The sequence below is a fragment of the Mus musculus genome, chromosome 13 (genome assembly GCF_000001635.26).
Source record: "Mus musculus strain C57BL/6J chromosome 13, GRCm38.p6 C57BL/6J".
Classification (NCBI taxonomy): Eukaryota; Metazoa; Chordata; class Mammalia; order Rodentia; family Muridae; genus Mus; species Mus musculus.
Window position 1 is genome coordinate 65,102,944 of NC_000079.6, and position 19,611 is coordinate 65,122,554.

Here is a 19,611-nt window from a genome sequence, read left to right on the forward strand (position 1 = left end):
AGTGAGAAAAGCTCCTAACCCAAAACACCTAGGAAATTCAATACAACGAAAAGACCAAACCTAAGAATACTAGGAATAGAAGAGAAGAGATTCCTAATGCAAAGTGTCAATGAACATCAACAAAGTCATAGAAGAAAGCATCTCTAAGCTAAAGAAAGAAATGGTCATAAACATACAAGAAGCCTACAGAACACCAAATAGATTCAACCAGAAAAGAAATTCCTCCTGTCACATAATAATCAAAACACTAAATACACAGAACAACAACAACAAAAATATACTAAAAGCTGTAAGGAAAAAAGGCCAAGTAACATATAAAGGCAGACCTATCAGAACTGCACCAGACTTCTCAACAGAGACTCTAAAAGCCAGAAGATTTTGGACAGATATCATACAGACCCTAAGAGAACACAAATGCCACCCTAGGCTACTATATCCAGCAAAACTCAATCACCATAATGGAGAAACCAAGATATTCCATGACAAAACCAAATTTAAACAATACCATTCCACTAATGCAGCCCTATAGAGGATAATAGGAGGAAAACTCAAATACCCACCAACAAATAGGTAAGGTACACAACAACAACAACAACAAAAACAAGAAATTAATCATCTCACAACACACCCCAAAGAAGAGAACCACATAAACATAATGTCACTTCTAACAATAAAAATAACAAGAACCAACAATCATTGGTCTTTAATATCTCTCAACATCAGTGGACTCAATTCCCCAATAAAAAGACATAGGCTAACAGACTTAAACAGGACTCAGAATTTTGCTGGATACAGAAAACACACACCAGTGACAAAGACAGACACTACCTCAGATTAAAAGGCTGGAAAAAATTTTTTTCAAGCCAATGGTCACAAGAAACAAGCTGGAGTAGCCATTCTAATATCCATTAAAATAGATTTTCAACCAAAACCTATTGAAAGAGATGGCAAAGGACACTTCATACTCTAAGGAAGAAAAGGTTGCTACTATATGCTAAGAAATAGTTGTTTAAAGGACAGTTTCCATTTTTTGAGATGTAAAAAGTTCTTGAGATTGATTGCACAATATGAAAATTTGCAATACTATTTTAAGTTATGAGAGTAAATCTTGTTTTATGTACTTTAACACACAGAGAGAGAACAAGACAGAGAGAGAGGAGAGAATGGGAGAGGGAGAGAGAAGAGAATGGGAGAGAGAGAGAGAGAGAGAGAGAGAGAGAGAGAGAGAGAGAGAGAGAGAGAGAGCTAAAGGTACCCCAAAACACATTTGTCCTTTAGGCTACTCATCTTCAAAAGCAATTGAGATTAAAGGAAAGGAAGACTCTATGATTAAAAAATATAAAAAAGCATCCATTTGACCCCACTGGTTCAGAACATAAACCACACATAAAAATAACCAAGCACATCTATGGAGTTGGTGGACCATAAGGGTTTTTGCTTGTTTTTTTGTTTTTTTGTTTTTTTGTTTTTTTTTTTAGGTAGCAAGTCATTTTTTTCAAACCAACAGAACTTTGGAACTCATTTTATTTAAAAAGCAGGTCTCCGTGGCTCCTAACTGCCTTAATCTCAGGTATGAAAGCTATAGTGGAGTATAAGGGTTAAGAGGTGGTGGAGGCAAGAGTTAGAGGAACATGTGTAGCATGGATGAGATCACAATGGTTAAGTAAAAATGAGTGATTCTCATGACCAGTATAATGAGTATGTTGCATCACTGTGCTCACTATGGAGGAATTCCTACTTCAAAAGACTGAGTCTTATTGGAAAGAGCTACACAGGTTCATGCATAAGCCTATAGCATGTCAGTTAATATAAATTTAAGTCCTGATTAGAAGTAAAAATAAACAGCAGTCTGGAATAAAACTAAGTTTGAACTCCTCATGTACAAAATGTAAGATTACCAGCTAATTCATAGTTGGGAAAATTAAAAAGTCTGTGGCCTATGAACCTCCGAGAAGCAGCAAGAGATTTCTGGCATAGGGAGTCTACATAATGTAGATGATAACAGTGGCAAGCTCGTGGATCTTTAATCTTGGCATCTTTATCTTTATGAATTCTATAAATCCTAGGAGTCTTTCATTTTCTTTGCAAGAAATCCATTTCTACATTTCTAATAAAAAAGAAAGGGAGGGAGAGTAGTGAGAAAACTAGGGGCTTTGGCTATTCATAGTGTTCCCTTTATAAATTAAGTGGCACTGGTATTCCCTCCTGGTTCTGGTGATATCGGACAGGAATTCCCTCAGGGTGGTAGGATCACCTCATTCTTAGTGAAATATTCACCAAATACTATTAATGTGAGAGAGAGTTAGCCAGTTCAGGGTTCTCCAAATATGACTATTCTATATATTTTAAAAGGTAGAATGAAGAGGAGTATTACTGAGTGTGTAAGAGTTCTCAGCAGAATTGGGGAGCACCTGCAAGTTGTGGTGCAAACAACTTCCAAGAAAATTTAGTGACAATGAAAAAAATAGAATGCAGAGAAGAATGAAGGTTTATGGAAGAAATGAGAGTGATTTCATTTGTACCTTCTTATTTCCATGCTGCTGGTGCTGAAATGCCCTATCTGCAAAATCCCAGCCAATGTCATGAGGATTATTAGTACAAATTCTCCAGATCTACAGAGAGGCAACATGAGGACAGGACACCGCAGAATCTGACCTGCTTTCCACCTACTTTAAGTTTGAGTAGAAGCAATTTCTTAGCTCAAAGCAAATTCACGTTAACATACCACCTGGTTGGAGGTGGGGTGGCTAAGCCAAGTACCATAATATGCTGTTTAGGTTTTGTTTTTGTAAACTTGACATAAGCTAGGTTCATCTGGGAAGAGGGAACCTCAATTGAAAAATGCCTCCATAAAACTGGTCTGTAGGCAACTAAGTCTATAGAGCATTTTCTTGATTGATGATTGATGTGGGAGGTCACAGCCCACCAGGGATGGTGCCACACTGTGCAAGGAGTCTGAGGCTATATAAAAATTCAAACTTAGCAAAACATGGAGACAAGTTCAACTCATAGTCAGTGCCTCAGTTCTTATAGCCTGCTGGAGTTTCTGCCTTCCCACAATGATGGACTGTGATTGAGATGTGTAAGCTAAATCTTTTTGTTCTTGAATGAGAATGACCCCACAGGCTCATATATTTGGTCCCAGTTGGTGGAATTGTTTGGGAAGGATTAGGAGGTTGCCCTTGTTGGAGATGTGTCACGGGGGACAGACTTTGATGTTTCAAATTCTATGCCATTCCCAGTGTCTCTTGGCCTCCTACTTTTGGACGGTTTTCAGCAGTTCCTGTTACATGCCTTTGCTCTACTATCATGGACTCTAACCCTCTAAAACCATAAGCTCAATTAAATACTTTTTTATTGTTTTATAAAAATATAAACTTTAGAGAAGGAGGGTGGGGAAAAATTTTAAAAATATAAATTTTATTTTATAAGCTACTTTGGTCATGGCATTTTGTTAATGCAAAAGAAAACTAAGACACTTCCCAAGTTGTTTTTTGTTATAGTGTTTATCACAGCACTAGAATCTGTAACTGGAACACATAACAAAGTCATCCAACATGGAAGTTTCTCCCAGACCTGTTTTCTATAGATGTTCAAACTAGGCAAGTACTGTAACCAACCTGGAGGGAACAAATATATTCTAAGAGACAGTTTGCCCCCTCCCTTTGGCTGTTGAAACAATGGTCCCCAAGGGATCAGAATGTCTATACAAGTATCTTGGGGGGGGGGGTAATAAAGTATGCTCCCAACCAGAGGAGGAACTTCTCACCCAGGAAGGGATTGCACACATTTATGACTGGTTAGACCATGTAGGAATACTGGAAATTAGACAATGATGGATCACTAAAAGGCAGAACTATACCTTAACAGAGACTGCTTTGTTTATAGATAACTTTTGCCTTCTATTTAAACTTAAATGTCATGTCACAAGACCTCTTTATTGGCTCATCTTCCCAATGTAGTCACAGTGTTCTAAGTTTTCTTTTGTTGTTCTGACAGAAGGCTTCACATTAAGTACTAGTAGGCCTCAAGCTGGCCAAATATGAATTTAAAGTCCTGTTTCTCTAGCTTTAACCTCTGGACCTGAGTGTTTCTGTCTTCCTATTTTAGGATTGAACATAGATCCTCTGGTATGCTAGGCTGGCACACTATAAATGGAGTCACATATATACACAGCACACCAACCCACATCAAATGAATCTCCTTTCTCTGTTCTGCGTTAATACTCATATCTTTAATTGGGCTACTAAGGACCTATTTATTTATGCCAAACAATTCAACTAATGCATATGGTCTCTACAATACCTACATTTCAAGTGGATTAATTTTGAAAGACTGCTGACATTCCTTGGTTTTGTCCCAAATTTCAGCCTTCTGTTTGCAAAGTCATTAAAATATTGAACTTCAGGTTTCCAATTAAAAAGAAGAAAGGACATTTAGGAGGTCAGAAAAATTCCAGAACTGAGATAAAGTACTGATACCGTGCTTCCAATATTAAATTCTAACAAAAAATAGTACTCAGGGTTAGAAGCAATTATCTACATTTTATAGATGAGAAAACTCAGATATAAACAATAAATGAGCTGGCATTTAATCAAAATGGTCACACATCCCCAGTGTGTGTTCCTATCTATTATAATATGCTGCTTTCCTTATACAAATAGAATCAGCATATTAAAGTGGCAGGCAGCCTGCCGTCCAGAAATCTGAGCAAGAACTGACAGGAATCAACATTAGCCAGTTTCTCAAGTAGAGCAAAATTCAGATCTACACTTAGCATTCACCCTAGTTTCTACACTAAAAAGTTTGGCTTGGCTGCTGTGTAGCTCCCAATGGTGCTTTTATCCCTTTCTCAACATACTGTTTGTTGGGGTACACTGTGTGAAATTGTGTTTCTGTCCTTCCTCGCCTACCTAAGGCATTCTCTGGTTGGCTTTAATAAATATCTGATGGCCAATTAGCTGGGCAGTAAGTAGAAGGTGGGATTTCCTGGGAGGAAGAAAGGAACTCTGGCAAGAAGAGGGAAAGCCTTCTCACCAGGAGACATAGACAGCCATGATCACAGGCCTGGAAAGTATAGCTACGCATGTGGCTGGATGGGGCTAAGTAGTTGAGTTAACTTAGATGAGCTAGTTGAGAAATCTGCCTAGCTAAGGCCTAAGGCTTTGAAATATTGAATTAACAGGTCTCCATGAGGTTATTTGGGAAAGTACTGGTTAAGGAATAATTGCTGCCATATTAATTTCCAGCATTAATATATACAAAATTTTAATAAATCATTTAATCTACATAACCTGAAAAGTTCAGAGAACTAGGGCATTGACTTTTCTCAATCTGATGTGTCTGTTGGAAAAAGACTGTTGTTCCAAACGTGATCCCTAACTTTAAGATCAAAGTACACAGTAAATACCAATCCCTGCCAGCATGGAAGACAAGAGAGATGCTGTTATCTAGCCTTGGTCTTGATCTAAGGTGCAGTCACTAGCTATTTGCCCTCCATGCCTCTGCCCACTTTCCTTCTTTACGGGTAGTCAACACTAAAGAACAGATGGCACAGCCACTTCAATAAATGCATTTTATGAGATAAAAGGTTATTACTTTTTAAGGGCATAGAGAGGATACAAATGTGTTACTAGTACCAAATAAAATGTTTCCGTCCCTTGAAGGAAGCTATATTAATTATTTAAGGGAAAAAAATCTATCCTCAGAAATCTAAATTCAATTTGATTGCCAGTTTTGTAATATAAAATAAAAGTTAGCTATGGAAAATAAAATTCTATAAATCTGTTGTAAGCCAGTTACCTATAGCTAATATATTTATTATGTAGCCAATCTTCCATAATTTATAACTTTCACATCCATCAACAGACTCAACTAACTATAAATTGAAAATATTCAGAGATAATTAGAATTCAGAAACTATTCTCATCATTATTACCTAAGTAATAAGGTAACAGCAATGATTTATAGAGCATTTATATTGTATTGCATATTATAAGTTATCCAGAGATGATGTATAAACACTTTTTGGCCTGACAAACTGTTAAACAATTATACAACAAAAAAGGGGGAGGGGTATAAAAATCAAACAATTATTGACAATAAGTCATAAATAAATTCATTTTAATACAATTATTTGATATATATCACTATTAAAGATTAAAGAAATTTAGTACTAACAAGATGAATATGCTTTATATTTAAAGAATTAAATATTGTCTAAAGATCTCCATCACACATAGTTGGTTTATATTTAGACTTTATAGTTGTCTAAACTGAGACTGATAAACTTTTTACCAGAGTGCTGAGAAATGTCAGGTCTACATGATAAATTAAAAATAAAAATTGCCACAAGCAATTTTTCCTACTGAGTTATTTCAAGAGACATCAAATGTCACTAGAATAGTACTGATTGTATGAATCTCTTAATCAGTGCCCTTTACTGAAATCCAAATATTGGCTTCTTGGAGTCCATTCCATAAACAAATCTTGGTATATTACACTGAACAGTCTATTTTCTTTGCAATAAATCATTAACTGTCATCAGGTGCCCAAGAATAAATGGCTGCAAGACTAGAGAGATGGCTCAAGCTGTTAAGAGCACTTGCTGCTCTTCAAGAGGATCCTGATCTGGTTCTAGTACCCACATGGTGGTGCACAACCATTCATCTCTCTAGTTCCAGGGAACCAAAGCTTTCCTCTACCTCTGCAGGCACCAAGCACATATACATACATGCAAGCAATACACTCATAAGCATAAAATAAAATAATCAAAAAATTAAATGACTGTTAAACAACTTACTTTACTTGGCTATAAAAACTATATATAACATAAAATATATATTCAATAATTAAAATGGTTTTGATAAAATACCTGAAATTGTGTATTAATTCATAGCAAGGAAGAACAGAAAGAGTAAAATGTAAGCTAAACTGACAGACTCCCCTGTTTTAGACAAAGGATCTCATGGAAAAAATGCCTGACTCCAAGAATGCTTAGGTCCCTCCTATTTATCAGATGGTGTCTTTCTGACAATGTTTTTCAAGTTCATTTATCTTTTTGCTAATGAGGTAGAAAAAAAATTGCTGGTGAAATAAGAGTCCTGTGCCCAGGCAGTCTTCCCTATGATTAGTAGTAATATCAAAGAATCCAAAAGTACAAGTATTCCTCGGAATAACTCATTAGAATAAAATCAAATCATGGAAGTTACAGTATTTGAAAGTAATTCTGGAAAAAACTATGAAAACTAAAAAATATATAACTTGGAAATTCTGGCATATGACATGCATAAGCACCAATGATTAAAGATATCTGTTGTTTTTACACTTTCCATCTAGCCCTATACATGCTAAGTTACCTCATTAACTATATGGTAAAAAAAGAAAAGAAAAAAGAATAAAAAACCAGCATTCTCATTAACCAAATATGACTGGATCTACTACTCCCAAAGTTGAGGAAAGAATGTGAGTAATTTACCTTTGCCCAAAATTAGATAAGCATTAGGATCCATAGAAAGGTAAGTGAATAAACAGAGTCTAGGTTTCTTTGAATAAATAACACCACCAAAGTTCTTGTTTCAAGCACATTGGTTTTAGACTGGGGTCTGGCTCCTTTCTAAATTAGAAAATGGGAAAGAACTGAATATTTTTTATCATGGTAAGGGCTCACAAGGAGAGTATGACCATTCAGAATCCATACATGGGCTGAGGAGATAGTTCTGTAAATACCTGACATACAAGCCAAAAGGATCTGAGTTCATATCTAATATATATATAAAAAGCTGGGCAAGGTGAATGTGCTGGTAACCCAAGTACTGGGATTAGCAGGAAGGGATGGGATGTAGCCAGGTGTGGTGGCACACGCCTTTAATCCTAGCACTCGGGAGGCAGAGGCAGGCGGATTTCTGAGTTCGAAGCCAGCCTGGTCTACAAATTGAGTTCCAGGACAGCCAGGGCTATACAGAGAAGGGATGGGATGAGTGTACGAAGCAGAGATAGGAGGATCCTTGAGACTCACTAACCAGCCAGTCTAGAAAGGCTGTGAGCTCCACGTTGAAGGAGCTTTGGTTTCAAAACATAAGGTTTCAAAACATATGTGCTCTTGAACCCACACACAGTATACATAAACAGTAAATATATAAAACAAATTTAAAAGAGTCAGGTAGAAAGAAATAGAGAAAAAATACCCTACACTGACTTCTAGCTGGCACATTCCTTGGGCTTGGCTTGGCTTGTCCACTAATTAGTACTGTCCATCCACTAGTGGAAGCCAAGAAGGTGAACTGGTAATTTAGTTTCATTTAGAAAGTAAAGTGTAACCTATTTAATGAGAAAAACCAATTTTACAGAAATTACCCCACAAGGTAAGCTTTCTACATTAGAAAAACCTTAGCTTTGGGAAAAAAAATTATCCCCCTATGCTTCTTCAATACATGACCATTTAACAGATCAGGCACTGAGTGGTAAAACTCTGGTAGAATCAGGACTAAAAGCCAGCTCTACTCTAGGTCTAAAACATCAAGGAAATGAGCCACAAGAATGCAGACAGAACAAGACTTTAAGGTCTGTACTTGGCAGACTTTTGAGAGTTGCAGCAATTTTGTACCTAGTAAGCCCTTACTAAAATATACTATGTGATATAGTATGTGGTTCTGTTTTACCTCAAAATTTTTGCATGTTTGAATTTTGACTTGAGATTTCATTCTGCATACTACTAATTCTCTACCCTCCCAATTGTACCAAAGATGAATTCACACAGTCAAGTATGCACTTGGAACCACTTAGTATTCTTTAACAGAAATTAAATATGCAAGCTTAAAAACAGGAAAAACACATGACCACACATATCATATTTAAATAAATTCCTATTTCTCATTGAACAAACTTTCCCATAGTTGCAAGAGTTTGTACTCAATTCACTGCAAAACTTTAAGTTTTAAGTCCTAAGTAGATCCTTCCCCAAAAATCCTTTTTATACTTATGACTGAAGAAATGACATTAGTCCCTGTGCTTAGTTTCCAACCATTAAAAGAAGAAGAAGAAAAAGTGGCACTGGTAAGGTCTGTACTGTGAATCCAGGTCAAGGAAAATAAGCCTTCCCTAGCTGTCAAACTCATCTCAACTTTACATGTCACTAAAGGAGATCAGGCTGAACTTTCACCTTCAGGTACAGAGATCTTCAGCTTCCTCTTACTACACTAAGGCCACTTCTGAAACCCAGAGGAGGAGGAAGTATCAGGCGCCTCCCACTTTGACCTCCAGCATCCCTGTAGGCAATTCCGGAGACTGCGAAAAATGAAGGCTTTAAGACAGACTGACACACACACACTGTCTAAGTTGCTGTGGACAAAATCTGTGCCCAGAAGATTTCTGTCAATTTGCACAGAATTATATCCAAATTATATTACTGTCCCGCGTCTGGTGGCTTTTGAATCAATAACCAAATCTCCTAGAGGTTCGTCTGGGGAGGAGTTGATAGGAAAGCCAGCTTTTCAAAGAACCTGGCTCTCCTAGAACAGCCACAATCCCAGAGTCCCTGTCCGAACCCAGTCAAAACTTACCCAGCTGCCGCTCGCGGCCTGAGCGCTCCCGCGCTTCTCAGGCATGGTTGACGCCTTGGGTGAGGCCACCGCCTTCCACCTCGGCTCCTCCGGCGACTCCCCGTCCGTGCTCATGCCGCCGTCATGCCAGAGCAGGTTCGGAGCGCTCCAAGACACTGGCGACGCCGCCACTGCGGCGGCGGGGCCCGAGCCTTCATGGGCTCCGCGATCCGCAGCGGCCTGCCGCTCGGGCGGCGGCGCCAGTGGCGACACCGGCTGCTGAGAGGACGCCGAGGCTGGATCCGTGCAGGAAGCGAACAGGGCCCTCAACTATTCAGTGGTGGTCGTGAACACAGGACCCCGACACTGGCAGTGAGTAGTTTTCAGTAGCGCCCGAACAGTCGGGAGACGGCGTCCCGCCCGGAGAACTCAGCAAAGGCAGCTCCCGCCTAGAACGCCCACCCCTCTCCAGAAGCTCGGGCAAGCTCCGCCCAGACTGCGTAGCGCATCAAAACTGCGTCATCTTCTAGGGACTCCAGGCCTATAGATTTTAACGGAGACTGGAAGGACCCAAAGCGTTCCTGATTGGATTAGACTGCCCGCGAGTCCTAGGGACTGTTTACTCCTACCCCGGGCTAGAATTCCAACTGCACGTCATCCCACCTTCCCCCTTTTCGTGGGTTTTAGGGATCTGACTTGGGTCCTTAGGTAGCATAGGAACTGAGTTCTTTCCAGCCCCTACCCCAAGTAAATGATTTTTTACTAGATATTTTCTTTATTTACATTTCAAATGTTATCCCCTTTCCTAGGATGATAGTTATAAAAAGAACAAACTGACACACAGCCCCTGGAACTGTAATCCTGCAATGGGGAAGTGGTCTACAATTGACAGGATTTCAGAAGCCTCCAACCATGCACTGATTAACAGAAAATTACACAGAATATATTGCTCAGTGGTAGAGCACTTCCCTGGTATTCCAATAGGCTCTAGCTATGCTCACTCCCCAGAGGCAAGCACGCACGCTCGCACTTACTAAACCTAGAACTTTCTTATCCACAATCTCAGGCAGATTGTCCTCAACCCTTCTTCATATATGACCCAGGCTGGCCTTAAATACATGTTGATGATCTTGCCTCAGTTTTCCATATGCTGGGTGTCGGTTTAAGCCACCACACTGGACATTGTTCTTAATTGTTAAATATAACTGGAGACAGAATGTTTAAACAAGTCAAGCACATTTACAGATTTCTGTCATTTTTGTAAATTATATTGTTAATCTCACAGACGTGAATCGAAAGATCACCAACCCAAATTATGGCCAGTTTAAAGCAAGATTTATTGTGTACAAACCAGAGACAAATCAGCAGCTGTCTCCCCCTAAAACGGGGTTCACAATACCAGCCCCAAGCCAACTTCTCAAGCCCTTTATATAGGGCAAAACCATGGGGTGGGGGATTTTGCATGGAATCGTAGATACAGAAGTGAAACCAGGTGGTCAAGGTTAAAGTGGGTCATGGAACAATGGGTATTGGTATAGAACATTCTCAAAAACAGGTAGCTGGGGCGGGAGGTATTACAGTACATTCTATGGTTACTGGGCTAGGGTGCAGCCCATCTCTGAGAAATATATAAACTTCAAGTTTTATAGTAAACAGAAACTTAACTTGGCTATAGACTCGAATTGAGATGGGCTGGCTTCTCAATATCCTTTAATGAGCCTAAGTTTTCCTTCTGTTTCAACCATGTTTTGTTGATTCTGAGCCTGCCCTCTATACTACCTACACAAAAACATCTAATACCATTTGGTTAAAATGCCAGCCTGGACCTCGTGTCTTTCAGATATTCTTTGAATAAATTCCAGTTTGTGAAAACTCAAATTGAACTGCAATGATTTAAATGTAACCTGGAGGACTGGAGGGATGACGCAAAACTAAAAGCACTTGCTGTCCTTGCAGAGGACAGAAGTTCTGTTCCCAGCACCAGCACCAGTGTGGCATCACACAACTGTAACTCAAGATTTGGGGGTCTGACACACTCTCTGGCCTTAGCATATACATGGTACACACACACATACACACATGCAGGGAAAACATGTACACATGCAAGTATATATAACCATGTTTGATGCCTTGATGTGTAGTGTTGGGACATGAAACTCATCAAGTGCACCACCTTTAAGCCATTTTTATTTTTATTTATATACATAAGTCTGAGTGTTATATGGATGTGTGATGCACATGGGTAATCATGGATGCCTTTAAAAAGTGGCCTATTCCCTGGAGGTAGGGCTACTGGAAGTTGTGATCCACCCTGCATAGGAACTGAGAACTGAACTCCTATCTTGGGAATCAAACTCAAATCTTCTGAAAGAGCAGTATGGGCTCATAGTCATTAAGCAATCTGTACAGATTTGTTTCGTTTTGTTTGTTTATCTTTGGAGCTGGAGTTAACTAAGTAGCCCTAGCTATCCTGGAAATACCTATGTAGATTAGGCTGGCCTTGAATTCACAGAAGTCTACCTACCACTTCCTCCTGAGTGGGTGAATAAAGGTCTATACTACCAGGCCTCACCACTTCTTTAAAAAAAATAATAATAAATAAATAATAATAAATGAAATTAAATTTATTGCTGGGTATGTTGTTTTATGTATCTATGTGAGTACAGCTCATGTGTGGAGGTTAGAGAAGAACTTTTAGGGGTTTCTTTACTTCTTTCACCACATGAGTCCCTAGCATTGAACTCAGGCATTCAGGCTTGGAATAAATTTCCTTTTTCTCTAAACCATCTCGCTAGCCCTTTATGAAATAATTTTTTTAGAGATTGTTTATTGTATGGCATTTAAATCATGGAAATTGATTATGTTCTAATTCAAGTGAATACCATGTATTCCACATAATTTGGCATCTTATAGAATTAGAAAAATAATGATTCTCACTAACCAGTATTACCATGTTTGGTCCAGGAGTACTCTGTATTGACTCATGACTTAGATTCATATTAATAAAAAGATACACAAGAGGAAACATCTCTTTCAGCGTGGAAAATAACTTTGGGTTAAAAAACAAAATGAAAATTATTTCTTCTCATTAGATTTCCGCAGATATAGATAGAGAGAGAGAGATGATATAGGTATAGATATAGGTATAGATATAGACACTACTCTTATTCTCAGAACATGAATTAATATCTTAAAATTTCAACATAAAAAGTATGGAGAGAGGGCTGGCGAGATGGCTCAGTGTTTAAGAACACTAACTGTGCTTCCAGAGGTCTTCAATTCCTAGCAACCACATGGTGGCTACAACCATTTGTAATGGGATCTGATACCTTTCCTCTGGTGTGTTTGAAGTCAGCTAAAGTGTATTCATATAAATAAAATAAATCTTTTTTAAAAAGAAGTTTGGGGAGACTTCCATAGTGAGTGAACTAGCATTTGATAAGAAAAGATAGGTTGAGTATGATGGTACTTGGCTTTAATTTCTAGTACTCTGTAGGCAAAGGCAAGGCAAGGCCATCCTGGTCAACTTAGAAAGTGCCAAGCCTACCAGGGTTACATACTGAGACCCTGTCTGGAAAAAAAAAAAAGGAAAGATAGATGTTCAAGTTGCCCGGGTAGACAAAGAGTTAGTTCTCTAACGTGTGTAAACTATGTAAAAAAATTAGGACCTGCTTGCTATTATCCCTGTTTCTCATCTTCAAGATATATGCAGCTGCTAATTGCTGTCTCTGCATTATTTACAATATGAGCAGTACTATCTCTACACCCAAAGTAGAAACTAGTATTAATGTAGGTCACTCCTTCCTTATCTCAGCCACTCCTTGTGATCACTAATCAAATGTTCTATCTATCTCACTCACCTCCTACCCTTCTTTTCCCACTCCCACTTACATCCAAGTAACCACTGTGCCCTATTTATGACAAATCACTCTGTGCCTGCTCTTCACTACATCATTGCCTCAATTCATAGCCTTCGTTTTACTTACCTGTATAGCATCTTTATCTTTTAGGTTCATTTTCAGATAAGCATCCATTCTGCAGACAAAATAAGTCTTTCTAAAACACAAAAGTATCTTATTATATTACATCTGTGCTTTCATGCAGGATTAGACTGCTCGTTATTATGACCTGGGCAGCTCAGGCTCTGACTTCTTCCTGTGTCTCAGCCTCATTTGACACCATCTATTACCTATGTCATATTGTTCCTTTGCCTCGTGATGCTTCTTAACTTCAAATCCTCCTTTTCTCTTTCCTCTCCAGCATGGCAACAGCTCCTGTTACATCAACACTTAGCTCAGGTATCTTCTCACCAGCTGTTGGCCATAGTGGCTCTTAGTATCACCTTCTCTTTGCTTGCACCTTCTGTGCATTTCGTGCAAGCTTTTTCTTTAACATTTACAGGATTATGACTTGGTAGAAAAATTATGCAAAAAATGTGTCTACACTAAATTTATCTCATTAACCAAAGAACCCAAGCCAGATGTATTGGCTCACACCTTTAATCCTAGAACTCCAGAGGCAGACAGGTCTCTGTGAGTGCAAAGCCAGTCAGATCTACATAGTGAGTTCCAGGAAAGCTGGAGCTACATAGTGTCACCCTGTCTCAACAAAAGCAAAAAAACAAAACAAAACAAAACAAAAAACAACCAAAAAAACAAAACAAAACAAAAAACAAAGGAACCCATAAAATTAACTTTAAAAAAAGAATTTGAAAATCTAAGCTTTCAAAGGTAGTGCAAACAAGATAGAATAACTAATTTGAGTTGAACTGAATTGAATCTGTGGTGCTGTTGGCTGAACACACAGGTACTTGCATGTAAGGTATGTACTCTGCCATTGAGCAGCACCTCCAGTCCAAGATCTGAATTCTAAGAAGTGGATGCTGTATTAGATGCAGTCCTGGTTAAACTGTAGAATTTATTAAACTGTAGAATTTATCAGCTAAGTTTTATCCCAGAAAAGACAATCAACTCATCAGTTTTGCCTAATTTCAAACTTTTATGAGTGTTAAATATCCAGGCCTAATAAATAATATAATGCCAAAGAGAAATAGTCATAGCAACTTTCTAAAGTTATTTAGATAGGTTGTTGGAAAGTTATCTTCTGATGTGACACTGATCAAAATGACATCTTTCTGTTATTCCTAAATTTGTAATTTATCTCAGTACTGTGCTTTCTTCTTTTGCTCTTTTCTTTCTTTCTTTCTTTCTTTCTTTCTTTCTTTCTTTCTTTCTTTCTTTCTTTCTTTCTCTCTCTCTCTCTCTCTCTCTCTCTCTCTCTCTCTCTCTCTCTCTCTCTCTCTCTCTCTCTCTCTTTCTTTCTTCCTATCTTTTGTTCTTTCTTTTTTTTCTCTTTCTTTTTTAAATAGACTTCACAATGTGTCACAGGCTGACCTGGAACTCATGGTAGTACTATTGCTTCATCCTCCCAAGCGTTGGGTTTACAGGTATGTGTCACAACAGCAAACAGTACTTTTAACTCACTCAGTCCTGGCCCACACTATGAACTCTGGGAACCTACAGCTTTGGTGTTCAGTCTATAGTATATATTTTCCAGGTGATATATAGATAGTTTCTCAGAGTTCATATGGCCCAAAATAGCTTGCAAATAGCCAAGTACTAAGCCTTTGTCCTAGAGCAGTGGTTCTCAACCTTTCTAATGCTGTAAGCCTTTTTATACAGTTATTCATGTTGTGGTGACATCTAACCCTAAAATCATTTTGTTACTACTTCATAACTGTAATTTTGGTACTGTTATGACTTGTAATATAAATATCTGATATGCAGGATATTTGATATGTGGCCCTCAAAGAATGCTGCCCTAGAGTGTACTCTTTCCTATAGTCAACCTGGCCCCCAAAAGGTGTCCTTGTTCTAAAAGTTCTTCTTTCCCACCTTTCAGTGACTCTTCTGACATATCACCAATGCCTCCTACCATTTCTTATGGTAGTCATAGAGTCCACACTGGTATCACACCATCTCAAGTGCCAGGCAAGAACAACAATGAAGAATAAACCAAAGAGAGAACAGTGCCCTAGGAGCTTCTTTTTATCTTACTTAAAACTGACCCTTGTCATCCCCAGTGAAGGAGCCAGAGAAATCCCAGGGAGCTGAAAGGGACTGAAGCCCCATAGAAGGAACATCAATATGAACTAACCAGTTCGGAGCTTCTTGGAACTATACCACCAATTAAAGAAAACACATGGTGGAACTTGTGGCTTTAGCTATATTTGTAGCAGAGGATGGTCTAGTCGGTCATCAATGGGAGAAGAGGCCCTTGGTCCTGTGAAGGCTCTACGCCTCAATATAGGAGAATGCCAGGACCAGGAATGGGAGTGGGTGGGTTGGGAAGCAGGGGGAGGTGGGAGGGGCTAGGGGATTTTTGGAGGGGAAACTAGGAAAGGGGATAACATTTGAAATGTAAATAAAAGAAAATATCTAATAAAAAATTACTTAAAAAAAACCTGACCCTTGTTAAATTACCTATCAGAATCTCTGAATACCACATTTATTTTAATTACATACAAAATAAGAAATTTTACAGGGTGTGGCAATAAAAATTTGTTTATTTATCAACATTTAGGAGGTAGAGACATGAGGATTAGGAGTTCAAGACCAATCTGGGCTACATGGGACCGACCCTGACACATACACACACACACACACACACACACACAAACACATTTATAACTTGGAATAAGATAGCCATAGCAGAGATAATTGTTTTCAAGTGCAAAGGGTTTTTTTGCATTGCTGTGCATTGATCACTACCATCCATTTTCATAATTTTTTAAGCTTCTACTCTTAAACTCAGAATCTACAAAAGACTGACCTACTACTTCCTATTCCCTTCTGTCCTTGAAAAATAACATCCTGCCGATTCTTCAATTTTGATTATTTTGGATACCTCAAATAAATGAAATTATTTCAAATGTACCCTTTTGTGTCACTGAGGTTCAAACTTTGTCCTTTTAAAGCTGATCAAATTAAAGCTGCATTCAATTTTGCATTTTCAATGGGCATATTTCTACCTTTGACTATTATGCATAGTGCTTACACTACATTAATTAATATGCAAGCTTTTGTTTGGACGCAGTTTTCATTTTTGGAAGTACCTGCCTAAGGAGTAGAATTTTTGGCTACTTACTTCTTGTTTAACTTTTTAAGGAGCCACCAATCATTTTACCCCTGGCTGTCCTAGTTTACATTTTACCACCATTGTGGAGGGGGGAGTTCACTCTTCACATTCAAACCAACACCTATTATTTTCAGGTGAACATATATATCTGGGTAGAGGACTTACCAGATTTACATGGACCTGGATACATTCTTCAGCATCAGAAAAATAAAGCTATAAAAGTAGTACAGTGGCTGGAGAGGTGGCTCATCAGTTAAGAGCACTAGATGTTCTTCAAGAGGACCATCGTTCAATTCCTAGCACCCACACTACAGCACACAATGGTCTGTAACTCAAATTTCAGGAGATTTGCAGACATCTACCATACAAATAGTACACGGATGTACATGCAGGCAAAACAAAACAAAAAAATTAAACAAAGCCAGGTGTGGTGACACACCTTTAATCCCAGCACTTAGGAGGCAGAGGCAGGCGGATTTCTGAGTTCAAGGCCAGCCTGAAAGTGAGCTCCAGGACAGCCAGGGCTACACAGAGAAACCCTGTCTCGAAAAACCAAAAAAAAAAAAAAAAAAAAAAAAAAAATTAAACAAAACAATTTATAGCACCATTACCTTTTTGTGGGTTTTATTAGTAGTATGCTGTGACAATTCCATAAGTGTATAAGATGCATTCTGGACATACTTATCTCTCCACTTTTACTTAACCTTTCCCCACCCTGATCCCTTTCCCTACCTAGTCATCATTCCACTTTCATGGTTTTGTTTTGTGATCTGCTGAGTTTAACCAGGGCATGACATACATGGGCATGTGTGTGAAGGATCGACTAAAGCATGAGTAGCTCACCAATGGCTATATCAGTGAAGACGATGACTTATTCCCCAATAGCCTTTGGTTGTCATTACCTTCCCTGAGCTCCAAAAACTCCTGCCCATCTACAACTGAATGATTAAAGGCTTGGCCTTGCTTAGGTCCTACGTAGGCAACCTGGGAGCTGAGAGACTCTCAGGAATCAAAGGGAAGGACCTAGGATGAATTGTTCTACAGTGGGGAGATGGAACTTGTAGAGTCTACCTCTAGTGGAGGGACAGGACATCAAGGGGAAGGATGGGGTTGCCATTGCACAGTCAAAAGCTCTGACCCAGAATTGTTCCTGTCTGAAGGAACTGCAGGGACAAAAAATGGAGAAGAGCATGAGAGAAAGGTGGTCCAGTGACAGGCCCAAATTGGAATCCAGCTCAAGGCAAGGCCCGAGGCCCTGACACTGTGACTGATGCTATGGTGTGCTTGCAGACAGGAGCCTAGCATGGCTGCCCTCTGAGATGCCCAACAAGCAGCTGAAAGAGTCAGATGCAGATACCAGCACCCAACTAATGGACAGAAGCTGGGGATCCCTGTGGTTGAATTGGGGAAAAGCTGGAAGAAGTTGAGGAGGAGAGAGGCCCCATGGGAAAACCAGCAGTCTCAACTTACCTGGACCTCCAAGATCTGTCAGATACTGAACCACCAGTCAGGAAGCATACACCAGCTGATAAGAGGCCTCTGACACATATACAGCAGAAGACTGCCTGGGCTGGCCTTAATGAAAGAAGATGCCCCCAACCCTCGAGAGACTTGAGGCCCCAGGGAGTGAGGAGGCCTCATGGGTGGGGAGGAGGTATAGGATGGGGAGCAGTGGAGAGGGCAGACCGGGAGGGAGATGAAGTCCAGCCTGTAAAAAGGGATTAAAGAATACAAATGAATAAATTGGAAAAAAGGTTTCGGCAAGATTCGACCAAAAAGAAATTGATGTCACTGTTATAGGATACAAAATGTATTTTAAAATCATTTTATAAACATGAATATCTTGACTGTCTCAATCATGCTTGAATGTGAAACTTGTATAATATTTACTGCCATTTTTTTGCACAAACAGGTCATTATTTGTAAAGGATATTACAGTAACTTATAACACTCAAAAAAAAGAGAAAATTATGAAAACAGAATCTCAACAAGCAATTAAATAAGTCAAAATCAAAATGGATTGAATGCAGCAGATGTGAGAACCTTGAGCCCTCTACTAATGCGGATACTTTGTTAGGGTAGTTTATTTGTTAACCCTGAGTTGTAAGAATTCTTTACATATTTCAGACAGCAGATCTCCTTTTTTAAAGATATCTGTAGCATGTGATCTTCCAAAGATCTTTAAATTGGCTTAAAATATATATAAGAAGAATCTCAGGTGCAAAGGGGATGGGGTGAAGAATTCTTGGAGGGGGGACCCAGAAGTGGGGCAACATTTGAAATGTAAATAAATAAAACAATTTTTTAAAAAACACTAAAGACCAAGAAAATTTTCTGTTTTAGGGAACTGTGAATAAAAGAAAAGTGGGGTTTTGTTGTGTTTTGTTTTGTTTTTTGTTTTGTTTATCATCTAAAGCCTGATTGCCTTAGCTGATTGCAAAAGATTAGCTCAGAAGGAAGTCAGTTTAACCGCTCACCAATATTAGGTAGGTAGTGTGTTTCCAACTTGTGTAGTTTACTGCTCACTCACCTGGAAAACAGTAAATTCAAAATACAAGTTGGTCCAGATCAAACTGTCCTCTGTAACAGCCTTTATTATCTGACATACCAGTTAAAATAAAGGACCTGGGCCCCAGGGTGTTGCCATCTGCCCCACCCTCTGAGTTTCTCAACTGAACAGGAAATGCTTGCTTTTTGAGGCTGCAATCACTTGTGGTCATAATTTCTGACTTTTGCAGTTGTGTATAGATTACAAAAGACATTCTTAAGCTGCTTGCCAATTTCAGTAAATTCTGAAAAATATTTTTTTTTCTGAGTGAGGTTTTAAGCAGCTTCTAAGAATACTGCTGTTCATATAACATTGCACTAAGACCTGAAGTGGACGTAGAAACACCTTTCCTAACAATGTGATCCATTCCTTAAAATAAATTTTGAA

At 38.8% G+C, this 19,611-nt stretch overlaps 1 protein-coding gene across 3 annotated transcripts in view; it reads right to left on the reverse strand.

Annotated features, from left to right (window-relative positions):
* Mfsd14b (major facilitator superfamily domain containing 14B) overlaps nucleotides 1-10,056 on the reverse strand; it is a 47,970-nt gene extending 37,914 nt beyond the window's left edge. The window contains exons 1-2 of one of the 3 annotated variants that reach the window (NM_001083901.1): nucleotides 9,813-10,039; nucleotides 9,561-9,715 (exon numbers count right to left, since the gene is read on the reverse strand). In NM_001083901.1, the coding sequence (NP_001077370.1) occupies nucleotides 9,561-9,674 (114 nt within the window). In that variant the 5' untranslated portion in view covers nucleotides 9,675-9,715; nucleotides 9,813-10,039. Of the gene's footprint in view, nucleotides 1-9,560 lie in introns of all 3 variants that reach the window. The other 2 variants (XM_011244550.3, NM_133680.3) reach the window with 2 other exon arrangements.
* Nucleotides 10,057-19,611: the final 9,555 nt, after the last annotated feature.